Source organism: Furipterus horrens, unplaced genomic scaffold (assembly GCF_987537825.1).
Source record: "Furipterus horrens unplaced genomic scaffold, mFurHor1.1.pri manual_scaffold_10, whole genome shotgun sequence".
In the NCBI taxonomy this organism is placed as follows: domain Eukaryota; kingdom Metazoa; phylum Chordata; class Mammalia; order Chiroptera; family Furipteridae; genus Furipterus; species Furipterus horrens.
In genome coordinates, this window is record NW_028327180.1 from 42,350,431 (window position 1) to 42,363,237 (window position 12,807).

Sequence of the window (12,807 nt, forward strand, 5' to 3'; positions counted from 1 at the left end):
TAATGGGATGATGGAAACGTCTTATAGGCGTGATAAGAATATGAGTTACTGGGTTGTATTCCTTTATCAAAATTCAAGCCATATATTCAGGACCTGTGCATTTCAGATTAAAAAAATAGGGAACCATTCCTAGGTAGAACAACCTTCAAGGCACAAAACAGTTTTAATCAATGCCATCATCTGTAGTAGAGAGGGGAGACATGAGTTTGCCATCAGGCACAGAATGACTGGACGGAGATCAGGATTCAGTTGGTTAGAGGTGCCTGGGATGCAGAGAAGAGAGCATATTTTCCACTATACTCACAGCATAAGTTTTATGAGTTTTAGCTTTAAAAAAGGCAGAAGGTATAGCTAAAAAAAATCTCTGATGAGGAAATCTTACCAGATACCATCTCGAGCTACTGCATTCACCATGTGCGTTTGTTACTCATTCAAAAACTAAGCCAAGATGCCAGTTTTCCTCCTTACAAAAGTGGTTCACAGGTTAAAGTGGGATGTCACAGAAAAATGGAACACAAGCGTGTGATTGGGGGCAGGGGAGGCCTTTCTAAATAGGCTCTGAAAAAACAAAAGGCAGACAACTATAAACCTAACCCCCCCCCCAAAAAAATCTCAATATGACAAAGATGGGTTGGCTCAAGGTGAAAGGAACACAAGCAGAGGTAAAAACTGATGCCAGAGCAGCTCCCAGCGAAGACAAAGTCACGTGTCACCACAGAGAAGGAACAGTGTCCGGTGGCCACCAGACACACGGGCGTTGAGCCTCTCCTAAAAAATGCTATAGGCTTTCACTCTCCCCTTGACAAGGACTAAAGGGGTAAAAGCCAGGCAGGCTAAAGGAAAGTTCACATTGTTGCAGGGACAGTGCGAAAGCCTCTCCAGGGGGGAGGTCGGCCACATGTTCTGAAATGGAAATATAAAAACTTTCATACTCAATTGTCTCAGAACCTCTTGAGATATTTCCTCAAAGGAGATGACAGAAGAGAATGTACAGAATGTTCAGTGAAGCACCGTTTGTTTGCAGCAAAAAGACGCAAACACCTAACTACTTATTATAAGGAACTCAGTAAATTTTGCATTTGAACTATATTTAGTCCTCTAGTCTCATGACTGATACTCCTGGACTTCTTGAGTGGAAAGTTACAGCTGGAGTGCCTCCGAGGACACCACTTATGAAAATACACATACAGGTGGTGGAACAGCTGTCACTTAACATCTAATGGTGGTCCTCTGGGTCATGGAAGCTAGAGACTGACATTTCTTTGTCTGCTTGTGCTTTGCTGACATTTTATAGCAAGTCCTTTCCCAAAAGACAAACCAAAAAAAAAAAAAAAAGTTTTATTCATCTTAGAATTCAGTAGGATTGACTTAGGCTGACTGAAGGCACAGAAAGCCCCCCTAGCAGATTCTTAAGCAAATAAGGAGTCTGCCTCAGGGTGGTAGGCCAGGGCTCTAACTGCTCTCTTCTTGCTCCGCCATCGACTGCAAGGGGCTTCTGACCTCATGGTCACAAGATGGCTGCTGCACTGCCAGGCATCATAGCCCACTCCAAAGAACACGTACAAGGCCATGGGTTAGGCCACCTAAGATGATTACTTTAAAAGACCTTTCTGAAAGCCACACTAGCAAGTTCTGTAGGGGCATCAGCTATTCTCTGTAAAAAGTTGTAAAGGTCTGCTAAAAGGTATTGTCAGGGAACTGGAAGGGGGGAATGTTACAGCGGCTTGGTGATTTACAAGCTAAGAGGCCCCAGCTCAGCTCCTTCCCATAATCCCTATCTCCTTCCATTTACTTGTGACTTGTTTATAACTCTTGTAAAGTTATGTCTTACAGAATGTCTAGCCTTTTTGCAGAAATAATTGGTTTACAAAGAATTCAACCGGAACTAAGAGGCTGCAGCTGCAGCTAAAGATAACCTTATGGCCTTGCGGATTTCTGTTCCTGTTACTGCCAAGACATTCCTGCAGCCCTGCCCAGCCCCCGCTTCCCAAGGCTGCTTCCCACCAAAGGAGAAACAAAGAAGCAAACCCCCTATATAAGCCCTGCCCTAAAACCCATTCAACGAGGAGCTTTGTTAAGATACCTCCTCAGGCCTCAGCCGATCACCAGCAATAAACTCTGCTTACTTTACACACTGCTTCAGTGTTCGATCTTGCCTATGAAGCCGCAACAGTTCCACTTGCATCTCATTGGCCAGAACTAAGCCACACAAGTTAACCCCCACCCCCAAAATTCACATGGGACACATGAAGTGATCTAACTTCATACAAATGTCTCTTGTGGGATCACCGTCAGCACTAAGGAGGAGCCCATTCTCATCCAGCCTCAGCTGAGAGACAGCCAGAAGTCCCTTGTAAAGCATGAGTCACCACCCAAGGTGATTTATAGGAGAGATTTATTTGAAGAAATATTACAACATATAAAAACTACATAAAGTTTTAATTTCCACTCATACAGTGGTAGATCTGATATAATGCATAATAAAAAACTTTTAAAATTCAGAATGCACAAAGTACTGCACAATGTAATCACTAAGTCATTTGTCGATAAGCAAACCTTACAGAACAGTTTCATGTCAGCCAAGGCCACAAACACCGTGTACAACACATTGGAACTGACAGATTTCAACATGTTAAAAATACAACATCAGTGCACATTGAGGATCCCTGGTGCCAGACACAAGGGCGACAGGAGGGTGATACTAGTCCTTGATAGTTTTCTCCTCCTTGATTTTAACTGAAGGGAGAGAAAAGGGAAGGTCACTGCAGGGAACATATACAACATCACCCTACAACAGGCACGCACAGCAAACACAAAGTCAGGAACTACCTGAATGCCCAGGCGTCGCTGTTAGTGCTGACTGCAAAAGAACCTGTAGCAGCTCGGAATGAACATTCGGGGAGCCTGAGTGCTGCTCAAAGGTGTCCCCTAGAAGTTTCCAAACTGCCTGGGTTAGGGGCTGAGGCAGGCCCACCCGAGCCAGGCCCACCCGGAGGGACAGGGGAATGTGCCCTGAGACCCCACGCTCACTCTGTGCCGGGTACCTGTTCTGAGCACTTGGCAAATGTGACTCATCCCATCCCAGAGAGAAGTGAGGCCACCAGGGAGAGTGCATGACTCGCCTGAGTCCCCGGGCCCAGAGGAACCCCTGGCTGCCCCCAGCCCACCCAAACCCACTGTACCTGAGGCACTCTCTTCTTGAGCTTTGGCCAGCACACAGCGTTTGATCTCCAAGCCAATGGCTTTGGCCAGGGGCGGCGGCACAGCGTTACCCACCTGCAGGAAGGAAGGGGGGGTGATGCCTAGTTTGGAGTAGCTGGGGCCAGCGCCAGCCTCTGCTCAGTAAGGACACTGGGCCCCTGCTCACGCTTACGTAAGCCTTTCCACCATGATGACCCGCTGACCTGCCAATCAGCTTGTCCTCCCACCCCAAACACCAACATGTCAAGAACCACCCACAGAGAATGGGACCTTTAAAGGGCTTCAGAAAAACTCAAGAGATCCAGGTATGAAAGCCACATGCCTCCCTTCCGGCCAAGTGGCTGCTTGCAGAGACAGGACTGGGGAGAGGGGTGAAACGGGAGTTTCCGCTATAACCCCCAGGCACCACTGGCCCCTGGACAGAAATACATTCATTCAAGAAGCGAACCGAACACCCTAAGATCAGTGAGGAATTGTTGGTTCAGTTCAACCCTTAACCATAGTGACCTTTCACCACCACGTATTTCATCTGCTCCCTCTGAAGTTCACTACACTTAAACCTTCCTCTGGGGTAAGTCTGCCTCAGAGCCGTGACCAGCAGACAACATGCTTAGTGACAGCCTGACCCGTAAGCACTCTGAGCCCAGCGACAGGGGCCCTCCTTCCTGGCTGTCCCCCTGCTGGGAGTGCTAAGGCCAGTCAGTGTCCCTGTGTGAGGCGTGCTCCCCAAGGAACCACTCTTTACCCTGTTCAGGGGCGAGAGGGGCCTCCCTCCTGCCAGCCCTCAAGGCCAGAGAAGCAAGCCCGCCCTGCTCCACTCCACTGACCTGACGGTGCTTGTCCAGGATGTTGCCAAAGAGCCTGTAAGTGTCAGGGAAGCCCTGGGAGCGGGCACACTCCCGAACACTCACGACACGGTGCTGTTCAGGGTGAAGCACACGACCCTGGGGGCGAGAGGCAGAGTGGGGCCAAGGCATGAGAACTGCCATGGTGGGCAGGGTCCAGACTGCGCCATGGCAGAGTCCAGCCGCAGGCCTCCACCAGGGGCCCACCTCCGTCGGCACTGAGGCAGGAGGTCAGGGGTGCTAACTCCTGACAAGCTACCGCCACCTGCTCAGCCTGTGCCTTTGTCTCCTTCCCAGGCCTGTCCTGGGTCCTCCATCCTACCTGCTTGCCCATGGGCTCGGGGTTGGTGACAGTCGTGCTGAAGAAGCCATCCCACTCCAGCCGTCCATAGAGGCCAGCCCAGTGGTTGTGCCTGTTGCCGGTGTGGGGCAGGCACCAGGGGATGAGGGTGTTGAACTGCCTGGCCGTGGAATCACAGGCTTTGCCTGCTTGGAGAGAGGGCTGCAATGAGGCTGGGGCCACAGAGCAGGAGAGAGGCCCAGAGAGGCACCTGTAGCATTCAGAGCCCATCCAGGGACACAGCAGCCAACAGTGCCTGTTCCCCGGGCACGGCTTTTACCAGGGGACACCAGGCTTCGCATGTGTGCCCTGCCCAGGGCCACGGGGTTAGTCAGCAGCAGGGCCCGTATGTCCCGCTGGGGAGCCCCAGGGAACAGTGCTCTTGCGCCTGGGCCGACAGGCTGCCGCGGGGGCTCAGGGCCCGAGGGCCCAGGGCTTCACGACGAACTCAGGGGAAGCTACACCCGGGGCACACACAGGGGTCCCACCTTCCGCACAGGAGCAGACCCCTCGGAGGGCCCCGCTGCTGCTGCAGCCGTTCTTCTTGTCATGGTGGGTGTAGCGCAGCTTCCTGGCCATGGTGCCATCGGAAAGCCGCACCTCGATGTTCGGCAGGTCACGCCAGTCTGAGCCCGGTGCCAAAGGGATGTGCCGCATGCGGGCAGCCACCAAGGCACTCATGTCCTGAAAGGGCATGGCAAGGCTCAGCTGTCACCCAGCCTCGGGAGGGTCTGCAGCGGGCTGGGCACACGGCTCTAGGCACTGGGGACACCGCAGTAACCAGGAATCCTCAAGGGGCTTATCTCCCATTTGGGCAGATAAGTTACCCAAACGGACAGTTTGGGGACCCCATATGTGCTGAGAAGACAGAGCAGGGATGAGGAATAACATGGGGGGACAGGTGAAGCAACAGCTTTAGTGCAAGTATAGGGAGGACGCCCAAGCTGAGGCCTGCGGTGTGAGCAGCAGCAGCAGCTGAGGGAGCAAAAGGCCAGGTTTGGCACTTTGGGGACAACACGCAGAGAACAGGAGCAGCGAGGCAGGTCAGAGGGGGCAGGGACCAGACACACCGCTACGGGCCTATTCCACAGAAAGAAAAAGCTGTTTGATACTTTACATGGCTACACGCTGCTGTGGGGGGCACGGGCAGTGGGGGCAAGAAGCAGGAGGAAGCGAGGCTGGGGGCCAGCCAAGGTGACAGTGGTCTGGACTAGAGGCCAAGAACAGAGAAGAAGCTACAGAGGGACTGGGCTGGGCTTCCCCAGGCCTGTTGTTCCTGGGAGGCTGCTGGAAGGAGCCCCACCTGCCCGTTGGGTGCTGTTACCTTACAGATGTGGTCCCTGAGGATGGGCTGGTACTGGGAGCCCCGGAGCTGCCTCTGGAACCAGGACTGAGGCTCCCCGTTGTAGGATATCTCCAGGGCTGAAGCTCCGTTCCGGATCTCAGGAAGGTCAGACATCGTGTCACGCACGGTGATGGTTCGGAAGGGACCTGAGCTCAGCCTGCAACAGAGCATGGCAGACAGTCGACACTTCTGGGGACGCATACAGCCACTATTCCTCGAATCACAGCTGCCATCCCCTGACTGCTGGCACTGCCCCCTCCAGAGAGGAAAACCTAGCTCAGAGGTCAAAGGGTTGCCTGAGGTCACATGGGCAGCGTTCTTCTTAACTCCATCTGGACGGAGGCAGCTATCGCTGGGCTTTGCTCATGACTGTGCCAGGTGCCTGGCTGCTGCTTTGTACGCAGTGCTTACTTGGGGGTCAGAACATGACACTGGAGGTGGCAAAGTGCCAACGCCAAACTTCCCCGGGCAATGCTCACAAACACCATGACACAGCAGGGTGAGCGGGGGCTCCTACCTGGTTATGTTGCTGACAAACTTCTTGTCGTCCACCACGACGCTCAGCTGGCAGGCCCGGGGTGCAAACACGTGCAGCGGCTCTGGGAATAGGGGGAGCTTCTCCCCAGGGGCTGCAGCCAGGATAATGGCTCGCCTCCGTGTCTGGGCCACACCGTACTGACCAGCCTGTGCATAGGAGAGCCATATACACAGGGTCAACTGACCCTCCAAGTGGCCAAATCAAGGTCTGGGCTCAGCGATACCCCACTTTCTGGAGCAGCTGGCTGGTGCACAGCTCACCCAGAAAACACCGAATTAACCTAGCAGGTTTACTCCTGACAAGAAGTGAGACCAGCTCTAGCTGGGTACTCAGCTGGTTAAAGCATCATCCCAATATGCCAAGGTTGTAGATTTAATCCCCAGTCAGGATACATACAAGAATCAACCAATGAATACCTAAATAAGTAGAACAACAAATCAATTGTTTCTCTCTCTTCCCGCCCCTTTCTCTCCCTCTAAGATCAATTCTTAAAAAAGTAAGACCGGGTGAAAGAACCTAGGATTCCATGTGATGGCCACTGGAGAAAATGGAATGAACTCCACTGGGGATCTAGCCAGTCCTTTACAGAGCACTCACTACAAGGAACCCCATGTCTCAGCACTTGGGGAGGAGAGGCCAGAAGAGACTGCAGAGCCCAGCCACCTACTTGGCAGCCTGTGGTCACAGGGACAGAACACAGCTCCCAACCAGGCTGGACCAGTGAGCCTGGATACCACAGGGGCTGAACCGGGGGCAGCCGTGGGACTCTGGAACCCACTCACTCACTCACGGCTTTCCAGCTAACCGTGTAGACAGTCATCTCCGTGTTAGTTATGCCAACAACAACTACGTGGATACACACAGAGTGGCTGATTTTGGGTAAGGCCTGCTCCATTCCAGATCACTACCCCTGCCTTCAGAGCCACCGGTAGCCACCTGGAGCGCAACCCAGAGGAAACACTCATTTTTTATCCTTTTAACAGTTTGGTCTATGTGTGGTTCTGCCAACCTGGCCTCAACCACCCCTCTGTGAGATCTGACTGCTGCCCAGAGCATCATACTTGGCCACCTCCATTCCCTATTGAGGAAAATGAGCTGGAAACAAAGCAGCCAAGAGCCCCCTTGCATGCGGTCCCTCCTCAGGCACACGAGATGCAGCTCTCGAGCGAGAAGCCCCTAAAAAGTGGATTGGCTCGGACACCGGCTCTGAGCTTTTAGATCTAACTGCTGTGGGCTTCCCAGTGGTGGACACAGGCCCCAGCACCCCCTCCCCACCCTCACCAGCACAGCCATTTATCACCTCAGGCCTGACCCTAAGCCTTCTTTTCAGTTGGAGACAGTCTGCTGCAGTCAGCCCAGGGCCGATGACCCTCCTCCCACCCACATTCATCCACCCACCTTTGCCCCACTCCATGGGAGCCCCACCTGCAACACGCCAAAGGTGCACTGATAGCCCATGCGGACCAGGCAGCGAAGCGTGAGCTTTAGGACCATGGAGCGCTTGAAGGAGACGAAGTTCCTGACATTCTCCAGGAGGAAGTACCGTGGCCGGTAGTAGTCACAGTAGCTGTGGGAGGCAGGAGAGACCACGAGAGTCACTATTTGGATTGAGATTTTAAAAGGACCTGCTCTACCAAAAGCCACTCCCAAATGGTTGATGTTTGGCTATCTAGAAACGGACCCTCCCAATCCTTGAGGTCTCTCCTCAGGGGAAAGGGAGCCGTGAATTCCTGAAGGCAAAGGCCAGGTGTTTCACCTTAGCACATGCCATCAGCAGCTGCAAACGCTAAAGCGGTGACTGTTCACCCTGGCACAGCCAGGCCCGCAGCCCCAGGGCTGGCTGTCTAGTTACCTGTAGGCAGCACTGAACAGAGGGGCCTCTGTCCCATTTACCTGAGGAAAGAGACCACTAGCGAGTTCTTGAACTTGGAGTAGGTACGAGAATTGAAGCGGTTCATGCCACTGAAGCCTTGGCAGGGTGGCCCGCCACATAGCATCTCCACATCTCCTTTCTGAGGCAGCTTCTGGCCGCGGGAGTTGGTTACCTCCCCAGCCATGACCAGCTTCAGCAGGACATTGCAGTCCTCCGTGAACACCGTGGACCCAGGGTTGTTCAGCCGGAATGCCTGGGCTGCGGGGTCCCACATCTCAATGGCCCACAGTGTTTCAGAGATGCCTGACAGATAAAGGGACAAAGAAGGGCTTTGAACTCCCTGGAATGAGACTCTTAAGTCAGAAAGGTGACCAGAGCTGGAAAGCTCTTCCAGGCAGAACGTGCTGGTCCGGTTTTACTAGTTGTGCAGAGAAAATACCTCCTGGCCTTTACCTGCTTGGTGGAATCCTTCTGATAAACCCCCACAACCAGAAAAGACATCCAGGGTCCGCAGTTTCCGCAGCTGAATTTCCGTCTTGGGTTCACTTGGCTCACATGTCTGAGACTTTACCTTGCCTTTCCCTGGAGAAGAGAGGCCACAAATTAAATCAGAGCCTTGACTTGCTTTCTTCAAACACCTTATTGATTCACAGACATAAGTATCCCAAGTTATAGAAGATGGACTTGGAAAGAACCCTAAGGAATAACAACATACCTTTTCCCTTCCCTTTCCCTTTGTTTCCAGGGCTACGGGCATGGTTGGGAGGATCTTCAAAGCTTTTGCTTCTAGCATTATAGGCCTGGGAAGGGAATAACCACAATAGTCTGGCAGAGAAACACACTGGACCACTCTTAACAAGTAAATTTGACAAACATCTACTTAATTTCTCCCTGACTATAGCCATAGCAAACAGCCACCAATAAGAGTACCTTGATTTTACTACACTGGAAAAAAACTTAAACTGCATTAATACAAATATTTTATGTGGTCTACATTGAGATTCCTGCTTTTATAAGTGCCTGAACTACTCATTCTTTTTTTTTTTAAAGATTTTATTTATTTATTTTTAGAGAGGGAGGAAGGGAGGGAGAAAGAGAAACAGCAATGTGCCAGAGAGAGGTTGATTGGTTGCCTCTCACACACCCCCAACTGGGGACCTGGCCTGCAACCCAGGCACATGCCCTGACCTGGAATCAAACCTGTGACCTTTTGGTTCCCAGGGCAGCGCTCAATCCACTGAGCCACACCAGCCAGGGCTGGACAACTCATTCTAAAAATAGGCAAAATTGTTACACTAAGAGACTACAGTCTGATGAGGCTATCTATACTGGAACCTGGGGAAACATAGGAACATGTCAAGTTTGCCAACATGGAAAGGCCATGCTCAGACAATTTAAAAGTGATCAGCTTACTTAACAGACTGCTGGATCCTCTCTCAATAACCAGAACCAACTGCAGTGTGTGGCCCTGGCCTGGAGGCAGACACTGGCTGAAGGGACTGAGGGGCAGGACTGTGTCTTCCCAGGGAAGAGGCCCCTTTCCCTAACTCACACTAAGGCGTTGGCTGAGCTAGCATAGGCTGCCTAGTAGTCTTCAAATAAATTTTAGTTGCATTAGGACACACAAGTATTATACTTATCATTGTACTTTTTTAAAAAACCAAAAGTAGGAGCATTTGAGATCTTCCCAGCAACTATTGTCTTATAAAAAAAAATAAGAGGGGAAAAAAAAGAAGAACAAACGTATTAAGTTCCAGACTTGAATGTCATAGATGTGTACTATGTATAATTAAAGTGCTTTCTCGGGGGGTGGGGTGGGGGTGTTTGCTGTGAGTTTGGCCTGAAGCCCCGCCCCCAGCAAGCCCAGGCACCACCTCCAGGAAGTAGAAGCGGTCTGGGCCGCCAGCAGAGAAGTCCTGCAGGCACTCGGGCAGGTCCTCCCCATACTCCACAGTGCAGCGGCCCTGCACGGCGCTGAAGTCTACCACGGCCTCCTCATCACTCCAGTAAAGCAGGTTGATGTCTGCATGGTAACTTGCTGGAGTGGACTTATGTGTATTCTCCGGCCTGTGAGCAGGAGAGTCTTTGTTAGCAATTCAATGAATTAAGTGATTCTACATTCCTGGGGTGCTCAGAGAATCCACGGGAAAAGACCAGGACTCCCCAGTTAGGTCAGTTTGATTACTATCCTCCTTAGTTGGCACCAGACCCTACAAACAGTGGGATTCTTTGCAACAAATGCTCCTTCCGTAGGTGTTTCACCGGACTAGATACCTTGATGCTGCAGAGAAGCAACCATTATGTGTAACTGAACATTAAACCTTTTTTTTAAACCATTTTTTATTGTTATTCTGTTACAGTTGTCCCAATTCTCCCCTTTGCCCTCCTCCACCCCACCCCAAGTTATTTCCCACACTGTCGTCCATGTCCATGGGTCATTCATACATGTTCCTTGTCTAGTCCCTCCCCCTTCTTTCCACCATTATCCCCCTCCCCCCTCCCCTCTGGTCACTCTCAGTCTGTTTCAGGTTTCCATGCCCGTGGTTCTATTTGGTTCGCTTATTTGGTTCATTAGGTTCCTCTTATAGGTGAGATCATGAACATTAAACGTTAAAGTAGTTCAGTATGTTGAATGATTTGCTTCCTCTTCGTGGCTCCACTGCAGCCCAAACAGACCAGGCCGGCCCTGTGTCAAGACAGTGGCCGCCTGCCTCCTGTTAAGAAGCATTTCTAGAGCTTCTTTTTCTCACCGATACGAGCCAGGCTTCTCCTTTCTTTCCCATTTTACAAATGATTATTATAAGGACTTCAGAAAGTCTTTGATATACATTAGCCAAGTGAAGCGCCATTATAACTATCTGTATAACTTAGTTTCAGGTTAGCTCCTAACCACTACCAGTTACTAGGGCCCCAGAGAAAGACGCAGTGCAGCCAAGACCTTGGGAAAGTCTAGACTGAGAGAAAGCTCAGAAACAGGAAGGAGGGCTTGGGGAAAACAGGAAGATGAGAGCTGGGAGGGGCAGGCAGTCATAAAAAGAACTCAAGGGGTGGGCTGGGTTGGGGAGAGAAATTGGGGGAAAAGGGGACAACTGTAATTGAAAAACCAAAATAAAAAAAAAAAAAAAAAAAAAAAGAACTCAAGGTTCTCTGGGGGCACCTCAGGCCATTCCACCTCTGCCTTTGTCACAGTCTGGACTTTAGGCTTAAGGATTTCCTTGGAAAGAGAGCTCAGCAGCTTTAAATAAAGTCTAAAAGCAAGGCTATGAAATAGAATTTGCTTCATGTCAGCACTCAGATTATCAGCAACACTTAGAAAACAGCTACCTCGACCTGACTCTTAAAACATCACTGTGTGCGCTACATTATAACCCCATTTCAGGCAGGTCTTTCTGGAAGAGCCTGTTGCCTCCTGGAAGAGCAGAGGCCATCACCGACCTGTAGAACTTGTTCAGTCTGATCTTGATGTCTGTCTCATTTGGCTTGCCATTGTTCTTCTTGACACAGAAGATCTCTTTGATGCGACCAATTCGGTATGGCTCAGGGGCGTCCAGGTTGCTGCCTTTAATGTAGTCCGAGTATTTCCGGTAGTGTTCTGGATACAGCTCTTCATCCACAGGCTCCTTCCGTGGACGTTTCACAGGACTGGACAGCTTGATGCTGCAGAGAAGCAAAAATTACACGTAACTGAATATTCAACTTTAAAAAGTAGGTAATGCAGTATGACCGACCAGTGTCAATGGCTCAGGCAACAGCTGGTATAAGGGCCAACGCTGTCCTGGCCCAAGGATCCTGGCCCTGACCTGGGCCAAGGTGGCACTCACTTGAACATGAAGGCCTCAGGGAGGAGGTACACGCCATCACCCACTCGATACTGGACACCATCCTTGGAGGCGGAGCTGTAGAAAAGCCGGCCATCTAGGTCCTCGAGTTGCTCCATGACCCTGGGAATTTCCTTTTGCCTCATTTCAGCCAGACGGGCACAGCTTGCACAGAATCTGAAGGAGTAATGGACAGAAAATGAAAGGCCCTGAGGTGGCAGGTAATGACCAACAAGCAGCCATTGGCTTACTCCAAAGACTCTGGTGACCAAGGAAACATATCTACAGGTGTTTGCAGGAAGTGGCTTTCCTGGACTTTATATTCATGCTTTTTAAAAAAACTTTATTATGTCTTAGAGAGAGGGGAAGGGAAGGAGTAAGAAAGGAAGAGAAATATCAATTGGTTGCCTCTCCATGTCCCAACCAGGACCATGGCCCTCAACCCAGGCATGTGCCCTGAGTGGGAATCAAACAGATGACTCATCCGGCAACCCTTCGGCACGCAGGCCGGCATTCAACCCACTGAGCCACACCAGCCAGAGCTATGTTCATACTTTGAAAGCACTTATTTGGATCAAAGCCCAGAGATATACACAACACAAAAAAGTGTCAAACCTATCCCACTTCTAAGTATAATATTTCCTATAAAAACCCTAAGACATTAACAAACAGAACCTAGAATATGGTGAAAAGTACACCAGGAGCAAGAATACAAAGAATGGTTCGGTTAGGAACTCAAAATATCAGAGCTGGCTCATACCATTATCTCTATAAAAGCTAAAAAGGTATTTGGTCAAGTTCAACATTATTCCTTAAAGGAGAGTGGGAGACTGCCTTAAAAATGGAG

At 50.7% G+C, this 12,807-nt stretch overlaps 1 protein-coding gene across 4 annotated transcripts in view; it reads right to left on the reverse strand.

The window, feature by feature from the left end:
- Nucleotides 1-2,378: 2,378 nt before the first annotated feature.
- Nucleotides 2,379-12,807, reverse strand: part of DNMT1 (DNA methyltransferase 1) — a 68,935-nt gene continuing 58,506 nt past the window's right edge. For 3 of the 4 annotated variants that reach the window (XM_090289534.1, XM_090289531.1, XM_090289533.1), the window contains 15 exons: nucleotides 11,964-12,137; nucleotides 11,578-11,799; nucleotides 10,017-10,209; nucleotides 8,858-8,942; nucleotides 8,596-8,724; nucleotides 8,163-8,445; nucleotides 7,695-7,836; nucleotides 6,249-6,415; nucleotides 5,711-5,888; nucleotides 4,875-5,070; nucleotides 4,369-4,532; nucleotides 4,029-4,145; nucleotides 3,183-3,276; nucleotides 2,830-2,928; nucleotides 2,379-2,736 (listed from right to left, as the gene is read on the reverse strand). In XM_090289534.1, coding sequence (XP_090145660.1) covers nucleotides 2,702-2,736; nucleotides 2,830-2,928; nucleotides 3,183-3,276; nucleotides 4,029-4,145; nucleotides 4,369-4,532; nucleotides 4,875-5,070; nucleotides 5,711-5,888; nucleotides 6,249-6,415; nucleotides 7,695-7,836; nucleotides 8,163-8,445; nucleotides 8,596-8,724; nucleotides 8,858-8,942; nucleotides 10,017-10,209; nucleotides 11,578-11,799; nucleotides 11,964-12,137 — 2,278 coding nt within the window. In that variant the 3' untranslated portion in view covers nucleotides 2,379-2,701. The remainder of the gene's footprint in view (nucleotides 2,737-2,829; nucleotides 2,929-3,182; nucleotides 3,277-4,028; nucleotides 4,146-4,368; nucleotides 4,533-4,874; nucleotides 5,071-5,710; nucleotides 5,889-6,248; nucleotides 6,416-7,694; nucleotides 7,837-8,162; nucleotides 8,446-8,595; nucleotides 8,725-8,857; nucleotides 8,943-10,016; nucleotides 10,210-11,577; nucleotides 11,800-11,963; nucleotides 12,138-12,807) is intronic. The other variant, XM_090289532.1, reaches the window with a different exon arrangement.